At 33.9% G+C, this 23,086-nt stretch overlaps 4 protein-coding genes across 5 annotated transcripts; 2 read left to right on the top strand and 2 right to left on the bottom strand.

Annotated features, from left to right (window-relative positions):
• Positions 1–278: 278 nt before the first annotated feature.
• On the bottom strand, positions 279–5,679 carry LOC102623766 (LL-diaminopimelate aminotransferase, chloroplastic). Its single transcript, XM_006486745.4, has 10 exons — positions 5,165–5,679; positions 4,963–5,039; positions 4,090–4,157; positions 3,724–3,840; positions 3,475–3,537; positions 2,999–3,103; positions 2,755–2,805; positions 1,639–1,959; positions 1,175–1,381; positions 279–1,008 (listed from the first exon to the last, which is right to left on the bottom strand). The coding sequence occupies exons 1-10, from the start codon at positions 5,254–5,256 to the stop codon at positions 715–717; spliced, it is 1,395 nt and encodes a 464-aa protein (XP_006486808.2). The 5' UTR covers positions 5,257–5,679; the 3' UTR covers positions 279–714.
• A 1,807-nt stretch (positions 5,680–7,486) lies between these two features.
• LOC102624061 (uncharacterized) lies at positions 7,487–9,837 on the top strand. 2 transcript variants are annotated; one of them, XM_006486746.4, is made up of 4 exons: positions 7,487–7,653; positions 8,668–8,842; positions 8,951–9,218; positions 9,340–9,837. In XM_006486746.4, the coding sequence occupies exons 2-4, from the start codon at positions 8,674–8,676 to the stop codon at positions 9,650–9,652; spliced, it is 750 nt and encodes a 249-aa protein (XP_006486809.2). In that variant the 5' UTR covers positions 7,487–7,653; positions 8,668–8,673; the 3' UTR covers positions 9,653–9,837. The 2 variants fall into 2 exon arrangements, with proteins under 2 accessions (XP_006486809.2, XP_006486810.2); XM_006486747.4 differs by having other exon boundaries at positions 7,543–7,709.
• Positions 9,838–10,295: 458 nt separating this feature from the next.
• LOC102624528 (DUF21 domain-containing protein At2g14520) lies at positions 10,296–15,113 on the bottom strand. Its single transcript, XM_006486748.4, has 11 exons — positions 14,643–15,113; positions 13,780–13,856; positions 13,597–13,680; positions 13,111–13,224; positions 12,885–12,971; positions 12,466–12,605; positions 12,283–12,370; positions 11,405–11,478; positions 11,189–11,325; positions 10,778–11,049; positions 10,296–10,685 (listed from the first exon to the last, which is right to left on the bottom strand). Exons 1-11 carry the CDS (start codon positions 14,818–14,820, stop codon positions 10,641–10,643), a joined length of 1,296 nt encoding a protein of 431 aa, XP_006486811.2. The 5' UTR covers positions 14,821–15,113; the 3' UTR covers positions 10,296–10,640.
• Positions 15,114–19,684: 4,571 nt separating this feature from the next.
• On the top strand, positions 19,685–22,650 carry LOC102624811 (probable pectin methylesterase CGR2). The gene is made up of 7 exons (XM_006486749.4): positions 19,685–19,856; positions 20,230–20,373; positions 20,661–20,700; positions 21,023–21,064; positions 21,293–21,667; positions 21,753–21,808; positions 22,183–22,650. Exons 2-7 carry the CDS (start codon positions 20,251–20,253, stop codon positions 22,333–22,335), a joined length of 789 nt encoding a protein of 262 aa, XP_006486812.2. The 5' UTR covers positions 19,685–19,856; positions 20,230–20,250; the 3' UTR covers positions 22,336–22,650.
• The last annotated feature ends 436 nt before the right edge of the window (positions 22,651–23,086 follow it).

Genomic DNA, 23,086 nt, shown 5'->3' on the forward strand with positions numbered 1-23,086 from the left:
GACATTGCTGATCGTATTAGCCATTGTAGTTCCGTTTTCTGTTCTTCTGTTGATTCACTCCAATCGCCAGTTGCAGCCATTACCATATGCACTGTCTCCTGGGATTTGGGATTTTGTGATCTGGAGATGGCGCTTTCTGTTAGATTCAACATACTATGCATCTTTGTGACTCAATTAATGGAAAATGGACTAGCTTGCATGGAATAGGGCAGCTTGAAGATTGGAGGGATGGATTTTAAAAAGAAATAAATAAAAACGCATAGTTATTGTCCAGCACCTTTAATTCTAGGAAAATTGCTAACCAAGCAACTCATTTATTTTATACTAACAGGGCATAAGCAAATGAAATTTACACCATCGTGTTATAACTTGCAACGCCCTGCCTCTATGAGCAATTCCATCTCCTGATATCAACCCTCTCTAGGATTGCCATTACAAGTTATCCTAAGTGCAGACTGGAGGGGCTCAAAATGCCCAGACTAGAAACTTCTCAAGACTACAAATAAGATTCTTAACAATTTGTTACAAAATTTAAGGGAAACAACATTTGCAGCAAGGAGCCAAGAAGGGAAAGCTTGAACTCAACAATCACTATCAATTTTAGCATCTTGTCAAGCATTTAAATTGTCTAGTGCCAAAACTGATGGGAACAAGGAGCAGTTTGGCATTTAATATTAGGTCCAAAAATGTGGAGGAATCAGCTAGATGCAGCAATCACTTGTATAGATGCTTGAATCTTTTGCAGGCTTCTAAAACATTCCCTCTGTGGCCAAAGGCGCTAACCCTGATGAAGCCTTCACCACCAGGTCCAAAGCCACTACCAGGCGTAGTAACCACGTGAGTCTTCTCGAGAATCTCACTGAACACATCCCATGAGCTCCGGCCAGGGAACTGCACCCACACATATGGTGCATTCTTCCCGCCATATACTTTAAAGCCAAGCGAATTGAAGGTCTCCACTATGATATCAGTATTTTCTTTATAGAAACCAATCACCTCATGCACAGCCTGCAAGTTTTTCAAATGCATAAATTTCAAGTGCTGAAATTCACTATGACATACTGTACGGATGCGAGGTCCTTGAAGAAAGGAAAAGAAATAAATTTTCCACATCACTTTTTTAGTTGCTTTCACGACATTTACCAATTGCTCCAAGAAACTGAATTATACTCACCTTGAAGCCTTCAGGTGAAAGGCAGGCCAAACCACCAGCTTGGGAGATATTGGATGCACCATTAAAGCAAGTACAAACAATTCGGTTGAAGTCCTTTGCGACAGGAAATCCATCTGAAAACAGAAGTTCCTTTGGGATCACAGTCCAACCAAGACGAACTCCAGTGAACCCAGCATACTTGCTAAATGATGATGTCTCAATTGCAACCTGCAGTACCAACTTTGAAACTTATACATTGGACAAGAATAGTAATTAAATCAATTTGGATGGAGATGCATGATAGATAGCATTTTAAGATTATTCGACCAAGCTGAATTCTAAGACAGACTGTAAAACTCATTCTCATTGTAACAATGTAAAAATCTTGCTGAATTAACCAAGGAAGTGGATACAAATGATAGCAGAAAGAACATTAGACGAATGCAGCTGCAACAGAACAAGTAAATGATCAACTCTAGAATTACCTCTTTGGCTCCAGGAATTTCAAAGATGGAACGTGGATTATCGTCCGACATATACAAGGCATATGCAGAATCATACACTATGATTGACCCATTGTCCTTCGCAAACTGAACCAATTGGGTTAGTTGTTCCCGTGTTGCAGCAGCACCAGTAGGGTTATTTGGTGAGCAAAAAAAAATGATATCTGTTCGAGCAACAGTTGATAAATCAGGAAAAAAACCATTCTCTGCAGTACACCTCATGTATTCAATCTTTCCATACTTCTCAACATCCTTTTGAAACTCTCCAGTTTGGCCCATAATGACACTCGAGTCTACATAAGCCTGGATATTAAAAAAGGAAGCTCCAACATTGTCACAATCTCATTAGAACTAACACAAAAATGTCATTGTTGAGAGCGACATAAATATTTCCTTTCCCCCTCTTCTTTATCTTTCTTTATACTTTCACCCAGTGCAATTGGAGAAAGGCACCGTACACAAGTTTGTGTACAATTACGACACCATTTTATCCATCACAATGCAAGTAGATGACACACCAATCCAACAAAGATGTTTGTTTGGGTCACTTATGTTATGTTCCGGAAAGTGCCTGATACATTTATAGTAAGTAAATGATATCGTGAGGGCTTAGGCAATCCTGCCAAAATTACACTTATCTAAATTTTCATACCCTCTAAAACTCAAGTTAACCAAAGGGAGCACAATAAAGGAAGCCAACTAATCTTGAACTTTTTTATTTATTTATTTTTTTTCCAAAGGAAAATATTGCATCACTTGACAGCATGGAAAACTTAACATGGTCAACTACCCAACTGGGATCCTGAAGCAGACCTAGACAGGTAGGAGGGGAGGAGATGGGATCAAATATGTAAGAAGTTTATTAAGCCATGAATATTCCCAAAACCTTTCAATAGGCTAAAGTTCTACAAACTGAATAAAACCATAATGTATTGAGACCAACTCAATCTTATCACTCAATTATAAAAAATGTAGACACAGTGAAATGAAAAAGGCAACACATTAATGCAACAAAAGAGGAATTCAATTACCAATTCTTTAGAAGTAGAAGAACAAAAAGAAAGAAAGAAAGAAATAAAAAGAAAAAAAAATTATTACCGGGTATGATGGATCTTGAACTGCCATAGTAACATTAGAACCAAAAACAATCTGCCACAAAGTGAAGGCAAAGACAACTTTATTTGTTTTTGAATTAAATCAATCTTCTCTCTGAAACTTTTAGGAAAATCACATCCATCAAAGGAGATAACATCGAAACATAAAAATTGAAAAAGAATATAAAAGAAGCTGGCAGATAACTCAATTGAAATACTAAAATCTGTGATGTTAAATCTTAACAAACCTGAAGGCGGGATATGTCACATTTTGCACCATCAGAAACAAATATATCGCCTTCCTCTATGCCAAGGTCCTTATAAAATGTTGAAGCAATTGCAGCTCTCAATGGCTGAACAGATCAATAAATTGCGTTATTCATTAACTATGACAGTGCTCATCATTATAAAAAGAACCCTAAATGATTTGAGTAAATAAATTCTTGAATGCAGAACGAAAGAGATAAAGAAATGAAGAGTTTTGACATGTTTCCACAATATGTTCCTTTTTCTCAAAATTAAGGATGACTGGACAAAAAGGTGAGCAAAAAAAAAAAAAATAGAGAGAAAGAGAGAGAACTTCTAAACACCAACTAACGGAACATTAAAAATATAGATTCTAAACAGTATCACAGTATGCAGATGGTGGGTGCCTACTAAGAAAACATTAGATGAAACTGTATATTTAACATTTTTCCCACTAAAATTGAAGACTCCCATATACCTTTTCACCTTGTTCAGCTCCATAACCACTATAGCCCTCTTGTGTGGACAATGCATAAGATCTCTGCCAAAGAGGGGAAAAAATCAAGTATGCTTCAGCAAGAGGGTTAAGTAATGTCAGTTACTTTGCAAATGGGAAACCACTGAGTATAATCATAATAGTGACACTTAAGTTGAATAGCTAGTAAGTTCATGTTCAACAGTTAATAGATAGTCATGATATTAGCCAATAAAGACTTTTGTTAGGTACCTTAGCCAATGCAGAAGTTATAACTTCGGGAATGGGCTCAGTGGTGTCACCGATTCCAAGACTAATCACTTCTGCATCTGGGTATTTCAGCATGTGTGCAGCCTTTCTTCGAGCAATCTAATTTATATAATATTCAAGGAAAGAAGAGCAAACTAGAATTAACAAAAAATGTTGATATCCTCATCTAACACCAATCAAGCAAGAAAATAACCAAGAGATCTCAGTTGTTTAACAATGCAAAACAGAGAAGATATCTCAAGCCTGACAAATAGGTGCATGCTGTAATGCCGATAGTAAGTAAAGTAATAATATACCAATAACAAGTATTCATCTAAATAATAATAATAATAATGCACCATTACAGACCTCTGGAAAGAGGTATCCCGCTTGAAGTTTTCCCAAGTTTCCATTACGAGAGACCTTTGTCTTGTATGCTTCAAAACAAACCGGGAAATATCTTAGTGATCTAAATGTAATAACAGAAGAAAAACCATCAACAAGTGCTTACACTAAAAATAAATCAGCAAATAACGTGTTAGCCTAACTCATTCTCATATCCCTTTGCAAGGGTTATTTTTCTTATGTTTCCTATTAAGACCGTTTAACACCATCATGTGGTAAAATTAATCCAGTAACTAGTGTTTTATTTATTTTTTTTTCCAGAAGAAAATTATAAATAAAGAACCATGCTTTGGGAAAATGGACCGAGAAGTTAAAAAGATACACAGAGGTTATCGTAACTCTTAACACATGTTTCAATGAAATATTTGGTAGGTACATGCATCAATGAAATGAAATTCGGTCCATCTCAATGTTATGAAGCCAAGTCTAGTCAACACCATTGCTGTTGATCTTCGAACAAATTCTTTTATTCATATTTATCAAATCATATGTACCAATAAACCAGTTTTAGACTGCACATAATCTTAAGCAGACACAAAATTGTAGACATGTCAAGCAATATGAACATAGGACCTCTTGGTCAATCAGGATTCAATGTCATGTTAAGACACAACCAATAATTCTATAAAATATTATGCTGAAATGTAAAGGTCCCAAAAATAAAATTGAAGCACTACCGATCCTCGTATACATACTTATTACTTAACAACAAAAAGCCAATTACCTATAGAAATCAAAATGGAATTCAAACTGCTAAAAATTTGGAGTTTAAAACACAGCAAAATTTCCAAGTTGTATCCAGAAATGAAAAAAAAAAAAAAAGAAATAAAAAGGTACCAATTTTCTCTTCTTGAGGCGCGGCAACGCATTTGCAAACACTGATTCTCTTCGCTTGAACCCAAGCATTCTGTCTTCTGCAGCATTTCACAAAAAAAAAAAAAAAAAAAAAAACAAACAAACGTACAAATAAATGAAGTTATTGCAAATTTTGTGAGCAGCAACAAAAACGGAGCCGTTTAGTGAAGAGGTAAAATGATACCTTGAATTGAAGTTCAAGTTCGATGGGGATAAGAAAGTAGATGAAGAAGAAGAGATCATTGATGTGGAAATGGATTGAGGAGCTAGCGACATGTTTGCTGAATTTTGACCAACTAATTACTACCACCAAAACAGGCTGCTTTTGTGTGCACTGTCACTGACCGAGTGATTGAGTTCGAGATTTATGATATAGAGTAGATCTAAAACCCTAATCGTCGACTCGTTGGAGTCAGTCAGTAGAAAACTGGCCCTGTGTGATCTTGACACGTCGGCACGGCAATTTTTTTGTGGGTCCCGAAGATGAGTTAGAACTTCATAGTCTTAATATTTACCTAGTACGTATGGCCGCGGCATGAATCACGATGGAAGAGGAAGACCACGACACCAAAAAAAAAAAAAAAAGGAAATTATTAAATCCACAATCTCAAAAAGATTGGTACAAACAAAATTTTACGATAATCGCTCGTTTACCATAACACTTCATACACAAGTAATCTATTACAATAGAGAGTTACGTGGTGGCTTCAAATTTATGGAAATAGGTTGTGTGAACTTTTTTGGTTGGGATTGTTTCGTAAGAGCAAACTGAAAATTTGTAAAGTAAACTATTTCTCTCCTCTTAACTTTTGTGAATTGGTGTTCACTTTTTGAGACAAAAATGACTCGTGTCTTTGGGTCTCTCAGTTAAATAAATTACACGTGATTTTATCAAAAGTAGAGACTGTTTGATTTTTTAACATTTAAATAAAATAATAAATTATTTCAATTATTCATATATTTTTATTTTTTTTCTAACACTAAAAATAAGTTATTTGGATGTTTGGGTAAAATTAAAGAAAAAACTTTAATTTGAAGTCATGCTTAAATATAAATATATATTATATTGAATATACGTATATGCATACATGTGTGTGTCCTTCTCTCTCTCTCTCTTTCTATGTATATACTTAGCCGATAGACAACCACAGTCCACTTAACTATGGTCTATAATAACTATTTTTTAATGTATTTTTGAGTTTCTTATGTTAGAGAGATATTTGATATATCAAAACCCTCCATATACAAATCTTTATTTTGTTTCTGCCCAATTAACTCCTTTTATGTTGTGTTTACTTGCTGGAGTGGGAGTGAGGAGTGTGAATTCCTCCCACTCCAGCGTTTACTTACTTAAAATAGAGAGGGATTGGGAGTCCTACTCTGTGGGTCCCACTCATTTTTAGAGTGGGGAGTGGGAGTGTGACTTCCATTGGGGGAGGTGGGAGTGGGAATCCACTCCCACCTCTCCCATTTCTACCTTTTTTTATTTATTTTATATTTTATAATTAATAAAATAAATAATATTATATTTATTTAAATAATAATATTATATTTAACTAAATAATAATTTACATTGATTCTAAGTTTAAATTATTTTAAAATAATATTATTATATTAATAGAGAATTAATAAATATAATATTATTATATTAATAGAGAATTAATAAATATAATATTATTATATTTATTTTAAAAATAATAGTACTATATTTATTTAATAATAATAATAATAAATACTTTATTCTAAGAAAATATTAATTTTGTACTAAATAATATTATATTATTATTTTATATAATAATAAATTTAATATAATTATATTAAATAAAATAAAATAACATTTCATTTTATATTAAAATTACAATTAATAATTTATTGTTCATAATTAAGAATATTAATAATTATAATAAATTTACAAATATAATAAAATAAATATTATTCATTAAATATAGTTTTTATTAGTTTTGTAATTAAAAATTATAATTCTTTAAATAAAGATAAAATTGTAATTTGAAACTATTTACTTCCAATCCAAGACAAAGTAAACACATAAATTGGATTCTGATCTCCATTCCATGCTTCCATTCCAGTGTAAGTAAACAACCTGCTCTCACTCCCACTCCACACTCTCAATCCTAGGATTCCCACTCCCCAAAATTCTCAATCCAATCCAAAAAGTAAACGCTACTTTTAGTTAATTTGTGATCATGTTCCTTATCCTCATATGAAAGGCGTTAAATGGAGCCCGGTAATTAGAGCCCATATTTAGGCGAGATATTTTCACAAGTTTAAGCCGCCCATGTTTTGGTGAGAAATTAGAGTCCGTGATTGGCACAATGACGGTCACTGTCACCGTTCACTCTGCCAGGGACTATTTTGCTTATTTTCTCACGAACTTAAAGTTCAGTAAAATAAAAGAAGATTACAAGGAATTCGTTGAAAATATTTCAACACGGAAACGGAAAACGCTATCGTATCGTTAGTTGCATTACTTTTGGGGGGGAAAAAAAGAAAAAAGAGCTATTAAAAGGAAATATTACGACAATTCTTAAATCTTTTCTCCTTCCATTAAAAAAAGAAAAAAAAATTATTTCCTGCCGGCTCAGCATCACCGACGCCGTTGCCTTTGTCGTCCTTCCGAGCCGCCGTCTGAATTCGCTCTCGAATCAGCAGTTTGTGAGTTTCGCCTTTATCACTCTCTCTTTAAGTAATTTTCTTCCGTTTCGCCGCGGGTAAGATGGTTAATTTTTTTTACTCTTGTGATTTAAGATTTGGTTTAATTTCTCTTTAATTAGTATCTTCGGCTTGAATTGAGTTTTGTTTTAGCTGAATCAGCTGATGTAACGATTTTGATTCCAATGGAAATTATAAATTGTTTTAGGTTAGGGTTAGAGTTAGGTTCAGGGTTTTCTGTTTGGTTGCTGAGGAAGTGTGGGAATTGCGTGAAAGTGAACAACTTTACTCAAATCTTCTTAATTCTGCCTAAATTTGAGTTTATGTTTCTATTTTTCGTTTCCTTGTTTTTTTCCCCCTCCATTGGATCTTGATCAGGAGTTGGGCAAATATTTTTTGTGTAAACTTTGCTGAAATTTTAAAATTCGTTTTGTAGGTCAATTGTGTTTATTAGCACTTGTTTATGTTGTCCATGCCTGATGTATGTCTTTTTATCTCTTTTGTGGAGAAATGTATTTGCAGATCAATTTTTGCATTTTTTTTTTTTTGCTATTTCGTAGAACTTTTTTTTTTTTTAATGTTTTTACACAGAAATTGAGATGTCAGCTACCCTCCAGCTGATTTAGGTGACAGGTTGAGATGTTCATTTCTAGGTATAAAAGTTTGGCATTTTATGCATTATTCTTTAGTCATAAAGTTAGAGGATCATTTGTTTGGGCTTGAAGCTGCTCTTGAGAAAGTTTCAATAGCTGTAATTCTCTGCTGCTTGGAGATTTTGGCCATAAAGGCTGTTGTTACTTTGGAGTTTTGGTGGTTCCTTATTCCTTTGCAACCTTTTTGTATTTTTACGCCTCTTTCTTTGTAGATCATCTCATATTGCACTAAAACCTCACATGGTAGATTTCCAGAAAGATTACTGACATATATTTAAGTTCCTCCCGTTCTTATTTCCATACTACTGTCTTGATTTGTGCTTTCATGATTTCTTCCTCACAGTATTTAGAACCTTCTTTGCAGGGTCAGATGGATCTGGAAACTGAAAACAGGATAGCTGCAATCCTCCTGAAGGAAGCAGCAGAATTACGGCAAAAAGCTGAGAAGGAAGGTGTGCATGTTTATCTTCAGCAGCCTACAATGAGGGGTAGGCCAAATTCACGGTTCCTCACTGCCACTGTTCTTGGTGTGCAGCAAGGTTTGTTCTGTAGACCCGTTCACAGTGAACGATTTTATTGCTTCTATATAATATTTTACTATGTTTATAACCTATTTGTCTGATTGATTTTATTCCTGTTATCCCCAGCTAATCGAGCTGTGGAAATGAATGAGATGTGGCGAGTCCGGCAGAAAGAGCTGGAGCTAAATGAAAAGCTTAAAAGGAGATCAAAAGATCGAAGTAGCTGCAGTAGCCATGCAGACATTGATAACTCCTCAAGAAGTTTAACTAATAAACATGTTGTAGATGACAAAGGTGCTACTGCCTCGTCAAGTAAAAGAGAATGTGAAAGTAACCATTCAAGTGAAAATGAAGGTTTAAGAGATGAAGAGGTTGAGGTATTTCTACACTCAAGGTAATAAGATAGTCTTTTCGTTCTTTACCTGTCTACATGCAAGAGTCCTCGGGACATGCTTTGCTCGTCTCATTATGATTTCAGTTAGATGGTTTAAAATTGAAGTTTCTGTCAATGGCAGGGTCAAACGTGGCCGAGGTGCTGTTGGTTCAAGAATGGATGAAGCAGGTCCTTATCTTGCGCCTTCTGCAGACTCTAATGGCAAACTTTCAGCAAGCTATGATGTTTGGCAACATCGTGTTTTTGGTCCTGAAAAGCCTCCTTCGCTGAAGCCTTGCAGATCTTCAGATGATGACGATGATGCAGATAGACGGAAGAAGAGAAAGGAGCGATCAAGTAGCTCAGAAAAGAAGCATTCAAAGAAGCACAAGTCTAAAGAAAAGTCGAGGCATAAGAAGAAGAAAAGAGAAGGAAAAAGGAGTAAACATCGCTAAGTGCATTTCTGTATTTTAGTGTGGCCCACGTATGAGATTTACAAAGTTGTGCACGCTAGAATTTGGTACGACGCTCTTTTTTGTACAGAGATTTTTTTAATTTATTTTTCCCCAAATGATGAGTAATGTCAAGAGTAGATTCTATTCGCTATGCGTGAGGTTGAATTTGAATCGAATTATCTGAATCATCTTTAATAATATTCATAGTAAAGATGCCTTAGGTAATCGGTGCCGATATATTTTATTCAAACGATTAAGTAATGTCTAGCTGTTTCAACATCATAACTAATTATATTTGATGATGGGCTATGAACGAAGTGGAATTTGTATTGAATCATCTTTAATGATGCATTCGGCAATTTAAACAGATATTGGATTGAGACTGAACTCTGTAGAAATTATTGGCTTCTGCTTGCCCCTAAATGCGTTTATACGTTCCATTTCAATCCGTCGATTTTGATGGCCGACATGTAACAAGAGGAAAATGCCTCAACAACTGTCCGTTCAAGTTGTTAACAGCGTTTTCCCAGGTAGTTGATTCTCCTTCATGTTGATTCTTTCTTCCCGCGACTATGACGATGTCCCACGTCCCCGATGCAATCACAAGGGATTATACCAGAAGTCGTAGTACATTTCCAGCTCAAACAGACTTAAAACTTTCTTTTCATACAATGAAAAAGTAATATATCATCATAGCACCAACACTTCTCACATCTTGGTTGGCAAAAAATTGTCTTTTACATCTCTGATGACTCTACTTACAGATCTCCCCTCTGATTAAGTACAAAATACAATACATTCTCCTTTTCTTTTGTAAACATACAATTTCACTTTGAACACACGCAGTACAAACCATCTGATTACTCTACAATAGCTTCAACATTTCAATTGAATCCTAGGAAACCATCCAGATTCCAAGATGAATATATAACAATTTTTGCGTCGTTATCTATATTGCAGTACGTATTAATTGCTAGTAAGGCCTTCGTCATGAGTCCTCAAAATGATGATCTGTCTCATCGAATATCTCCTCCTGCACGATTTGGTCAATATAGAAACTATGAATGAGGAATCGTGCAGAACAATAGAGATGGAAATCTTGCCAAAACCTATGTTGGCCTTTACCTGTAAAAGTTCTTCAATGACATCTTCCATTGTGATTATGCCAACAGCTTCTTCTTCCTCAGGCAGCTTTGGGAGTGGATTGCCATCTATTTGTAAAATGTCCGAGTACATGTCTTTTGTCCACTTCCTACTCCTAGAACTGGTCCTGTATAAATTATTATTTGAGCTGTTGGGAAAGCTCTTCCACTTCTGCAGTGGTCTTTTGGTCTTCAAAACCTTCTCTTGTGGAGGCTTTTCACCATCAATGTCAATCTTCACATCTCTTGCTGAACCTATAATGTGAGAGCAGAGGTGTTATACAAAAAAGGGCAGAAAAGAAAGAAACCCTATCATACGTAAAATTTTGAGGCTTGGACGTTTCAGGTAAATAAATTTTTCAAGATAATCTACAACAAATAAGTGGGCTTCTACCGTATGCTGACTTGCTAGCAGGGTTACTAGCAGGTTGTTCTGCATTCTTGTTGTACTGCCTTACCACAACAGCCATATGGCTATGACCTTTCTGAAACTCATTCAAGATTTCATATAACGGCAAAGTTTCTGGAACCCTATAATCAAATAGAGGTAGAGAATAAACTCAATGACCGAAATAATGCACATGAACATTTTCCCAGAGAAATAAGATACCTTGGAATCCTTCGTATGGTAACACTCTTCACAGGAACTTCATCTTCTGGGTGAATTGTTAACAAATTCTTCACCTAAAGGATAGAATTTGAATGTCAGAAAGAGAAAAGGATGCAAAAAAGAAATTGGCCTGCACTTTCCTCCCATCCATTCTAACCTGGCCTTTGCTAATCAAATGCCCAATGTAGCTGTACATTTTCACATGGTCATAGATCGAAAGATATGCAATTACGAGGAAGATGATTGGTACATCAAATTAAGTAGATCAAATTTCTGACATGCAATACAAGCAATAAAAAGTACAGCTATTTATGCTTGGTTCACCCGCTACTTTATCCATATAAGAGCAAGAGTAACCAACCAACCCTGATGAAGTTGAAATTCTAGGGCAAGCAGTTTCTTCGTAACACCTTACCAAGATATTCTTTAGCTCTCTTATCAAATGAGTCGATTGTTAGCTCCCAATATTTGGAGATTGTTTTTCTACTGTTAACCAACCAACCACGATGAAGTTGAAATTCTAGGGCAAGCAGTTTCTTCGTAACACCTTACCAAGATATTCTTTAGCTCTCTTATCAAATGAGTCAATGGTTAGCTCCCAATATTTGGAGATTTTTTTCTACTGTCCAACCCACCTATCTAACAATTCAAACAATGATGCTAACTCTCTATGTTACCAAATATTTCATCATATCAAGCAAACTAGATGAGTTCTGGATAGACCAAGTCTGGTAAAATTCAGATTGTAAAAAGGCCACATCAGAATATAAGCAATTAAGCATATTCATCAATTCAACTCATGCAACTTCAAATAGAACAATCGCCAGAACTATTAATCTTCAATGAACATGAACCACAAAAATTGATTTTCAAATTACCAGAATGAGTCCAATTATGTTTGTAGGCTCCTCATAATAAACTGGCACTCTGCTGTGTCCTTTCTCCAATATTAGGTTCATCAAATCCCTGTCCATTAAAAGTGGATGCCAATGCCAATGAGGATGATACTTATGCAAATGGTGCAAGTGGCTTTATATTTAATACTCTTCAGAACATCTTACTTGTCAAGCTTGGCATTAATATCAATAGCAAAAGTTTCGGCTATTGGAGTCATGGCATCACTTGCAGTTTTCTCTGTGAGCTCAAGTGCTCCGGCAATAATTGTTGTCTCATCATGTGTCAGTTCTCCACCTTTTCCAGCCTAATAAAAATCAATCACAGGGTGATAAATGGAATTGCACGTAATGAAAAGGAAGATAGACAAAAGGATGTCTAACAATTGTAATATGAGTAGGAGAAAAAAACCCTTGGAAGACGTTCAGCAAACATGGAATGTAAGAACAGATGAAATGAATAGCATAACAAGTGAAAAAAAATGGCTAAACAAGCATTAAATACATATAATAATTTATAACAAAATACGAATAAGTTAAGAGCTTCCGCTTGCTACTTGAATAAATTAAAGAGGTGTTAAACATACCTCATTACCATGCAAATTCACAAGTGTTTTCAACTCAGCTCTGCGAAAAAGTGCCACACGTCCATGGCCCAATAAAACGTCCAGCAGCTGCAAAATCACCAAAAAGAAGGAAAAAGAAGAAGAATAGGTCAAGATTACTACATTGTACACATGAACTGACCAGATTGCTCGATTTTAGTGATGCAGAAAATTTAAGGACGGAAGTATTCAACACAACATATCTTACCTTGCTTATTGGGAAAGCAACAGGATAGCAGATCCAAACAAGAACCCGGACAAATGGGGCCACAGTTGAACCAATGGCCAAACCATATCGAGAACAAACAGACTGTGGGATGATCTGTAAACACAAGTGGATAGCAATTAGAGCATGCACAGGCATTGTGTTGCTGAAACATAAATGAATAAATCAAAGTAGCCACACAATATATAACATTGTTTCCAGTAGAACATGTTTTATGTCTGTACAGAAAAAAAAAAAAAAACATTATGCCGTCCTACCATAATGCACCTAAGATGCAGGAACCCAAAGCCATTATTCAGTGAGACACTCCAGGAAGAATTGTGTTGCCTAAAATGTGATTAATAGCACATGTACCATATGCCAAACTAATTACACTCATTAGCTTTACTTTAGCTGTATCTTTGACTATTTATCCTCATTTCACAGATGTAGAACAAATGAACATACAGTCAAGGTTAAATTCTGCACCTCACCAAACAAAAGAATCAATGTCACTGAAATCAGAATAGCACCCCAAGCTGAAACCAAACCATCAAGGAAAATGGGAAGTGCCTGATAAAGGGAAAAACAGTGGTCATTTTCCATATCTGTTAGTCTCTTCCAACACATCTAACCAAATAGCTTCTTCATGACATATTCAAATCAATGTACCTCCATGGCAGCAGCATTGCAAATAAGTAGGGTGCATAACAACAGATGTTGATTTCTGACCACCGGTAATATCTTTGCTGTTAAGACAAGGGGCATACAGTAAGCTTAAGAAAATCTTTTAAGATGAAAGACATCTGTTACGTAAGATGCTTTTACTACATGTAAATAACATACTGAAACATGATGCCAGAGGCTTATTTGCAAATAACTTTTCGTCAGTGTACATACACCAATTCACCACAGCTGAAATTTTCCACAAAAAACCTTTATTATTTTCCCAAGCTAAACTACATGACTCGAGATTGTTGGTGAAAACCTGATTTTAAGTTTGCTTTGAAACTTCCAAAGAAAGTTCTCATAAACCCACAACCACAATTGAAAGCTTTTCCAAAACCAGTCCAAAAGACTTGGAAGATTGTCCAACATAAACAACATAAAAAAAGTCAAGAAACTATTTCTCAAATATAATAATCACCCCACGGTAGCCTCAATTACTGAAAACAGCTTCTTGGACCTTCACCACCCAACCTTTTCTATCATTTTCTCAGCAACCCACTAACCAAAACAAACAAACCAACCATACCATAACACTGAAGAATATTCCAAGCCAAAAACCCAACCAAAATGAGATCATATCACCTTGTGTAAACAATATAGATGAATACGAACCAAACTGAAACCATACCAACTGAACTAACTAGCATTCCGATTTTTTTGTTATTAATTATAAAATAGGCTCGGGACACGAACCTCAAACCTTTTGTACCATCCAAAAGAAGTTTTACATTTTAAATTTTATCAGCAACTAAAGAGGATGTACAATAAAAACAAAAAATTAAATAAAAAGACAAATGAAGAATTACCGGCATGCTTGCGATCCTTGGGAGTACCAGACTTAGCAAGAACTTCAAGATCAACAAGACTCATAGACATGAGCCCCAAGGTGAGACCAGACATGAGCCCAGCGAACATAACCAGAAACACTATTACGACGATATGAATAATAAAACCCATCCCACAGCAACTGTACTCCACTGCCATTCTTTAACCCAGCTCAAAACTCTCAATACGAAACTCTTTTGTCACAGACGCATCACTGAATTAGCCCCAAACGAACAAATTGCAGTTTCAAATCGACTGCGTTCTCGAGAATAACAATGGGCTCTTTCTAGAAAAAAGGAACAGAATAACAGAGAGAGAGAGAGAGAGAGAGAGAGAGGTGCGGTTTATAAAGAAAAGGGATTAACTCACTGTACGAAGAGCACTGAAAAAGATTCATATATTCTTTAATGGGAAATTTTGTTACATTCTTTATATATAATTACCTTAAAAATTTAACCATTTTTTCACCTGAATATGGAGGACAATTTTTTTTTTTTAACGTCCGGTCGGTGAAATAAGAGAAAATGAACACCTACGACTCAGATTAGTCCCTGTCGTTTGCAAAATTATAAATAGGCTCGCACATTAACACTTTTTCTAAATAACTCCGATGGCGAAAGTTTAAGGGATTTTTATGAAAATAACTCAAAATTAAGGCTAATTTATAGGACTGTTTAGTTATAATTTTTAATACTTTACACGTTAAGAGTGGATATTTCTTGCTAGAGAAGCAGCCGATGAATGATAAGCCGCGGATAGGTAATTGATATGTTTATTGAGTAGCACTCAATTCATGAGCGATCGATATATAATTAATAATATAAAATATTAGGAGAATTTATATAAAAATTGTAAGAACAATGCATGGGTTCAATCTCCTTCAACTAAGTAAAAAATTATGTGAAATTAATTTGTAAGTTTTTCTCTCTTACGAAATGCAATGAAGTAAAGACACCTCTCATCTATGAGTGTTATATGTCTACTCTAATAGCAATTATAAATATCAGTATAATACAGTAATCTGATGTGTAATCAATATTAAAAAAAATAAGAACAATAGTAAGTAGACTAATGTTATTAGTTGACTCTAATTCCAAGGTATTTTTATAAAGTTCTCAATATCAATAAATGTATACATATATATCATTATATCTATAATTCAAAATATGAATGGATCGAATAATCAAATAAGTATTTTTACAGTTTGGCGAAAGAAAATATAAGTTAATTAAATTGGAACACAAGCAAATTTGATAAAATGATTGGTTTAAGAACTAAAGAATCAAGTATGTAGTTGCAGAATTAAGATTTAAGTTCAATGTGAATTATGATATATTCTTTGTCTTCTCCGGAACTTTTAAGAATTCCTGTAGAAAAGTGAAAAAAAAAACATAATTTTAAATAATTGAAACAAAATGAGAAAACCTTGAATTTGATTGATATTATCCGTATGGTAAACTTATGCGCCTATTTGTTATATTTCCAAAATATAAGGATAGTTTTGAAATTCACCCACAAAAAGGTGATGTTGAATAATTTATGAGATATGGAGAGAGAATCGGAGAAATGTGTGACAGCGGAGTGTGTAGAGGCCGTAGCATTTGCCGCCGGCTGTTTGGTGAAGCAGAAAAAGCTGAAAATGGCTGTGCGTTGGTCTTTTCTGATTGCGACATGTGGCGTGTATACGTGTCGTGATCCACAATATGCGGTTCTGATCCTCACGTTACCCCATCATCTTTATCCCTGCGACAACGAACAATATCTTCTTTTTAATTTAATATATTTTTAAACTTACTATCGTTAAGTTTCATTACATGTGGCTATTGCCACCCCGTTGGCCGTTGGCTTTCAGTCTTAGGATGACAATGATATCCCCAAATCTGTCTAAATCCATCGCTAAAATTCATTTATTGTGGGTAATTTTACAGATTGTGGGTGTGTTTGATATTAAAAATTTAAATCTATACTACGTTACAGGTAGATTTAGTATTATCTAAATATTTTATGGAGACCGGCATGAATATTTGTCAAACCTGTAATTTTTTTTCCAAATAGTTTTAATGTAATTTTAATTGAAAAATTAATTAAATCTAAAAATATATAAATTAAATAAATGTAAAATACAAACATGTCACTTGTGGTGTGTGCAAGTTGCAACTCATAACCTAACATAAAAGAAATCGAAACTATTTTCTTTTCACCTGTGAGCAGCAGCCGCAAAACCTAACCTTCCAAACTATTTTCCTTTCACCCGTAAGCCGCAACCTCACAACCATGAATTTTTCATGGCATTTGTGGTTATTTTTTTATAGATTTATATATTTCATACTTAAATTTGATAATTTGTGTTGGATTGATGTGATAATTTTAATTTTCAATTTATATTAATTACATTTAGAATTAAGTATGTTATGTAGAATTTTAGCTTATTAATATAAATTTACATATTAAACATTTGTGATTTAAAATGTGAGAACCTACAAAAAATTCGTCGGGTACTATTGCGGATTGTCAAAACCCGCGGTATGTTGGTTTTCTTAAAAAATTAAAACCTACAACAAATGTGGGTGCGGGTTTAGTAATAGCAAACTCATTTGCGGATGGTGCACATTGTCATCCTAAGCCCATTCATTATATATATTTTTATTATTATTAAATCCGGTAAATGCACTCTCCGATTTTTTTCCTTAACTATACAAGTGACACAATATTATTTTAAACTGTAAACTTATGTACATTAATGGCTTGCTTTGTCGTAACTTTAATTTCACTTACAAAAAAAAATGTAAACATGGAGAAATAAAGAAAATGATATATGAACATAAAACTTGTATTTATAAATAAATAATAATTCGTTTGTTGTAGTTCCTTATTAAGCACAACTCTCCACCCTATCTAGTTTTAGATTTGAGATTTTTTTTTGGTCACAAATACCATGCCCAACGTTATAAGAGTAACAATACAGCCACAAACTCTTGTATAAACTTATTTTGTACAAACTGACGTGGCATTAATTCATTGGTTGAATGAGAATATAAATTAATAAAAACAAATTATGTAGGCCAAGTGATATTTAATTCAATCAATCTTATCATGCCACATCAGTTTGTACAAAATAAATTTGTACAAGAGTTTGTGACTGTATCATTACTCACGTTATAATTATAGAAATTAAAATCGGTAGATAAAAATTCCCTTTCTTTTGTCTTTAATAGATACAAAAAATAACGTCCATGTTGAGTTGTAGAACATGATGAGTCATCTTCAAATATATTTGAGTAATTTAACTAATATATTTTAAATATTTAATTTTACCAACTCAATTAGACAACGCCCGTTATGATTTATGATTTGTCAAGATCATTAAGTTATTATAGCTTAAAATATAACTTTTTTTATTATATATAGCGATATTATAATTTTACTACCAAAGTTATTCTAACATATCATGTCAGTACCATAGTTTGCCGAAAAATATATTTTATTACCAAACGTTTGCGTCGTTATCAATTCACTATTATTCCGTTAAGAACGTTAAAAATTTGCTGATATCTTACTGATGTCATAAGGGCATCAAAGACATTTCCAACTGTAAGAATAAAATTGTTTGTTAATTTGATAAATAAATTATTATTTTACTACCAAGTCTTTAGGGGAATTATCATTTTACTACTAAAGTTATTCTGACATATAATGCTTAAATTACAATGGGTAAAATTATTTTTTAAATTCTTGGGGGTAAAATCGACTTTTAACTCAATTTCTGTTAAATATTAACGTTTTCTTAACAGAATAGTAGTGAATTGATAACGGCGTAAATGTTTGGTAGTAAAATATATTTTTCGGCAAACTATGGTACTTAAATGATATGTCAGAATAACTTTGGTAATAAAATGATAATTTCCGTATTGAGATATTATTGTTTCACTATATATATATATATATATATAAAACTATAACTGTTACATAATGGAATATGCTTATGAACAAAGATATATTATTGTATCACTTGGGGGTGACGTTAACCATTTTGGTTTGGTTTTGTCAAAAAGGCAAAGCAAACCAAACCTGATTGATTTAAGAAGTTGTGAATTAAATATAAATCAAACTTAGAAACTGAATCGAATTATTTCGATTTGGGTGGAATTAGTTTTATATGATTCAATCTATGAAATTTAATATTTTTTCTTTTATATTAACCAAAATTTTATAGTTTTCACTTATTATTTTTTAAGTCCAATTAAATTATAATTATTAATTATTCATGTTTTGTGTAAAAGTACTAATAAAAAAATATTAATCATTCTTTTTTTTTTAAATTTTAACAATGAACCAATCATTTTTTATTCGATTTGATTCAAACAAAAAGCCGATCAATTCATATTTTCTGAACCAGTTTTTACTTACCCAACCAAACCAAATGCCCATTCCTAGTTTCACTAAATTTATTTCGAAAATTAAAAGTGAATTTTATTTTCGATTTTGCCATTATCCAAAGATTGCGGCCCGACCGAATAACGGTTGTACATAAACAACTCAACTTGGGCCCATTGGAGGGTCCAATTGAGAGGCAAATAATTCAGAGTTTTTTTAATCAATATTTTCTTTTTTGAAAGATAAAATCAAATTTACGAGTAAACCCCTAATATTATGATTATACTATTTGTTTAAAAGACTGGATAAATTATAATTAGAAAATTCAAAATCTCGACTAATGATGTGAGGAGGCCACAGTCATTAAGCTAAAAGGTAATTGTTAAGTAAGTAATTAATACCAGGAAATGATCTGATGATAAAATCGTCGAGTGAAAACTTTAATACTTCATAAAATTAGTTATTTTTTTTAAATAATTGAATATTTGGAATACTTTATAGCTAGTAAAAATTTAGGGACCTGTACGCAATAAATGACAAATTATGTCCGAAAGTATAAAGTTTCCAAAACATCATGGATTCGGATGTTATTATCCCATTTAGTTATTATCCCATCTTATAAACCGAAGAATAATAATATATACAATTAAAAAGAGAAAGAACGAGAAAGATTCTTCGGCGAATTAAAAATTATCAAACATCGGATAAATAATTTATTTAAATCAAAACCAAGTTGAAAAACAAATCCCATTTCCCTCTTTCCCACTGCGAACAGATCTGGATCGTGCTCTATACTCGACCCATCTGATCGTTGATCTCAGGTAATTTGCTTACAGTTTTTGATTTACAGTGAATCGTTGGCTTCAATTTATTATTAAAGTATGTTCGTATCACTTGTGATTCCTTGTCACTAACTAAATTTAGCTTTCGTTTAGCTGAATTTTAGCTTGTAGTTGTAGTAGTCACTAATAAGAGAAATGGGTATGCTTAAGATTCAAGACACTTAACTGTTTGCTGTAGTTGAAATGCCAATGAATCCAGTGATGGGTTATTTTAGTGGTTTTTGTGACAGCTGATACTTAATGTAATGGAGTTTGGGTTTATATCTGAACATTCAAATGACAAAGAGTAGAACTAACTTTGGAAAAGAGAACTCATTTTAGATTGTTTCTTAATTTACTTTTGGTTTTGAAGGCTCTCCATTGTTACATAGTCATGTCAAGGAGGCCAGTGAATCCTGCTCGACGCCTTGCTGATGGTGGAAGCATCCCTTTTGTGGGTTCAGCACATTCAAAATCACGCTCATCACCTTTGCTGTCTGTTATACTTTTGGCTGTGGTATGTTTTGTAGCATCATTGTTCCCCATAATTTTCTCAGTTTGCTTACCATTTTCTAGCAATTATCACATTAACCACTGATTTTTCCTTTGTTGAGAAATAAATATTGATTTCCGCATATGTACTCCCCACTCTACAAATAAATTCCTGTTACTGCCACCTACCTACGGAACATAAATTCCATGTTGAGCATATTTTCAAAATGAAAGTAATTAATTATAATTTATGTTGAGCAGATTTTCAAAATGAAAGTAATTAATTATTGTTATACTTTTGTGAATTTTCAGGGTGCAGTACTCCTTATTGGCTATTTATACAGTGGGTCAGGTTTGTATTTTCTCTGTTAGTTTCATTATCAGTGGTGATGGTTCATGAAATTTTTATTTTTCCCACAACCAAGATCTGAAAGGAAGTTCATCTATATCCAACCACCATTGTTTTTTCAAAGCCTTGAAAAAATTTAAAAGAAAAAAATGCCACAGACATTAAAAGTTAGTTTATGAACAGACTTTGATGTACTTTTCACTTTGGAACTTTGGTGTGGTTAAAGTCTACCATTATCAGCAACTGATTTGAGCAGTATTTGTCTGATTTCAATTTTATCTTCTATAGTATGTTTTGTATTAACTTCTTTACGTTTCTGTTACAGGTAAAACAATCATTGAAAAAGAGGCATTGAGTAAAGTTGAAGGTAAAGTTGGTGTTTTGATTCTATTATCTTAGTTTCCATGCTTCTTAATATTTTGCAACCTGGATGCCAAAGGCTAGGATTTTATGGGCTAAAGATGGGGAATACTGATATCTTGTGTTAGTTTGAGCCATTCTTTTCCCCATTCTTTGAATTTTTGCATGGTACCGCCGGCATGCAAATGGAGTGGATATGAAAACTTTTCTTCAGCTCATGATTTCAATTATGCAGGCGTTGTTTCGTGCACTTTAGAAGTCCAGAGAGCATTACCTGTTCTTAAGAAGGCATATGGTGACAGCATGCTCAAAATACTACATGTAGGACCTGAAACTTGTTCAGTGGTATCTAAATTGTTGAAAGAGGAGGATACTGAAGCATGGGGTGTTGAACCATATGACTTAGACGACGCTGATGCCAACTGCAGGAGTCTTGTGCGAAAAGGCATTGTGCGGGTGGCCGATATTAAGTTTCCTCTGCCCTATCGGGCAAAGTCATTTTCTCTAGTGATAGTGTCAGATGCTGTGGATTACTTGTCTCCAAAGTACCTTAACAGAACTCTTCCAGAATTGGCTAGGGTATCTGTTGATGGAGTAGTAATATTTGCTGGTAAATCCCTTATTTAGGTTTTTCAAAATATGTGTATGAAACTATTGATAATCTTAAGTTCTTTTGATATATCATTTTTGTGTAGGTTATCCTGGTCAGCATAGAGCTAAAGTTTCTGAACTATCCAAATTTGGTCGTCCTGTAAGTTATTACTCTTTGCAGGATTTCAATTTGTTCCTAATCCTCATAGGGCTTCTCATATTCCTATATATTGGTTGGATTTGAACTAGGCTGTGGACTTTTACAATTTCATTTGAATGCTGTCTTTGTTACTTTGAATTGATGGCATGCTAACATTTATTTGTTGAGAAACACAATTCATACATGTCTGATGTTTGGTTGGTCGAAATACGACTGATATCTTGCTTACTCAGTTATATGGGATTATTTTTTATTCTTTTTGGGTTCAAAATATTTCAGTAAGTTTTGGCTGTACAGGCATAGTAATTCAAGTTCTTTTTTTTTTTTTTTTCGATGGAAGAAAGTTGACACCATTAAACGTTACTTTTCTGTAGGCCAAATTACGGAGTTCAACTTGGTGGATAAGGTATTTTCTTCAGAATAGCTTGGAAGAGAATGAAGTAGCCGCGAAGAAGTTTGATCAGGCTTCAGTTAAGAGATCTTATAAGCCGGCTTGTCAAGTTTTCCACTTGAAGTCATATCACTGAGAATCTCAGCAACATATACTCTCTTATCAACACATACTCTCTTGTTGAACTTACACATCTGAAAAACATGCTAGCAAGCATATACCCAAAGGGTAAGTAATGTTGTGTACCAATCATGAGACATTACGCATCTGAGTTCACAAGGAATGCCTTCTGCCTTTGTGTACTCTTTAGATTTTGTTTTGCTTCTAATCTTCCTGCTTGTTATAGGTGTATGCTAAGATTGTTAGTATGCCTAGACCCATATTTGTTTTGATAATTATATGACTACAAATTATTATTATTTTTTCATTTTAAGGGTAAAATTTCTTCAGACGGACTCTGTCTCAATGTAATTTGCAATTGCTAAGTGTCATCCTTTGTATGTTTTCGCTTAAACATGGGATCGGTTGAGCTTTTGAGGAAGCTGGATTTTGGGCTACGGTAGAACTTGGCGAGTTGAATTGAGTTGAGTTGAGTTGTGTTGTCTCAAGTTGGCTAGAAGATGGGTTGCTTTACCCAAAAAGGCTTTCAATTGACCTGAGCTTTTGTTTTAGCAAACAGTTCTAATGGAGTGTGATGAACTTAAACACGCTATAGTGTAGTTTTTTAATTGACCTGAGCTCTAACTCCAAAGACCAGCTCAGGCATTTTTTTCGTTTGCTTCAGACAAAAAAAGATCGTATTGGGTCCAACAGTGGCAACTTTGTTGTACTCAACGCAATCGAGGGACAACGACAGTACATACTCGCTAAGTCAAAAACGGAAGGGC

Source organism: Citrus sinensis, chromosome 8 (genome assembly GCF_022201045.2).
Source record: "Citrus sinensis cultivar Valencia sweet orange chromosome 8, DVS_A1.0, whole genome shotgun sequence".
Classification (NCBI taxonomy): domain Eukaryota; kingdom Viridiplantae; phylum Streptophyta; class Magnoliopsida; order Sapindales; family Rutaceae; genus Citrus; species Citrus sinensis.

Bases quoted from the DNA above. Each gene is read 5' to 3' on its own strand.
- LOC102623766 (XM_006486745.4), bottom strand. From the start codon at position 5,256: ATGTCGCTAGCTCCTCAATCCATTTCCACATCAATGATCTCTTCTTCT. The intron at 1,382-1,638 runs GTAATTCTAGAG...TTGGTACTGCAG, and splicing joins AAATTCCTGGAGCCAAAGAG to GTTGCAATTGAGACATCATC. The intron at 1,009-1,174 runs GTGAGTATAATT...AAAAACTTGCAG, and splicing joins TTTCACCTGAAGGCTTCAAG to GCTGTGCATGAGGTGATTGG.
- LOC102624061 (XM_006486746.4), top strand. From the start codon at position 8,674: ATGGATCTGGAAACTGAAAACAGGATAGCTGCAATCCTCCTGAAGGAA. The intron at 8,843-8,950 runs GTTTGTTCTGTA...TGTTATCCCCAG, and splicing joins TGTTCTTGGTGTGCAGCAAG to CTAATCGAGCTGTGGAAATG. The intron at 9,219-9,339 runs GTAATAAGATAG...TGTCAATGGCAG, and splicing joins GAGGTATTTCTACACTCAAG to GGTCAAACGTGGCCGAGGTG.
- LOC102624528 (XM_006486748.4), bottom strand. From the start codon at position 14,820: ATGGCAGTGGAGTACAGTTGCTGTGGGATGGGTTTTATTATTCATATC. The intron at 13,857-14,642 runs GTAATTCTTCAT...TTGTCTTAACAG, and splicing joins CAAGGATCGCAAGCATGCCG to CAAAGATATTACCGGTGGTC. The intron at 12,606-12,884 runs GTATGTTTAACA...GATTTTTATTAG, and splicing joins TGAATTTGCATGGTAATGAG to GCTGGAAAAGGTGGAGAACT.
- LOC102624811 (XM_006486749.4), top strand. From the start codon at position 20,251: ATGTCAAGGAGGCCAGTGAATCCTGCTCGACGCCTTGCTGATGGTGGA. The intron at 20,701-21,022 runs GTTTGTATTTTC...TTTCTGTTACAG, and splicing joins CTATTTATACAGTGGGTCAG to GTAAAACAATCATTGAAAAA. The intron at 21,065-21,292 runs GTAAAGTTGGTG...TCAATTATGCAG, and splicing joins GGCATTGAGTAAAGTTGAAG to GCGTTGTTTCGTGCACTTTA.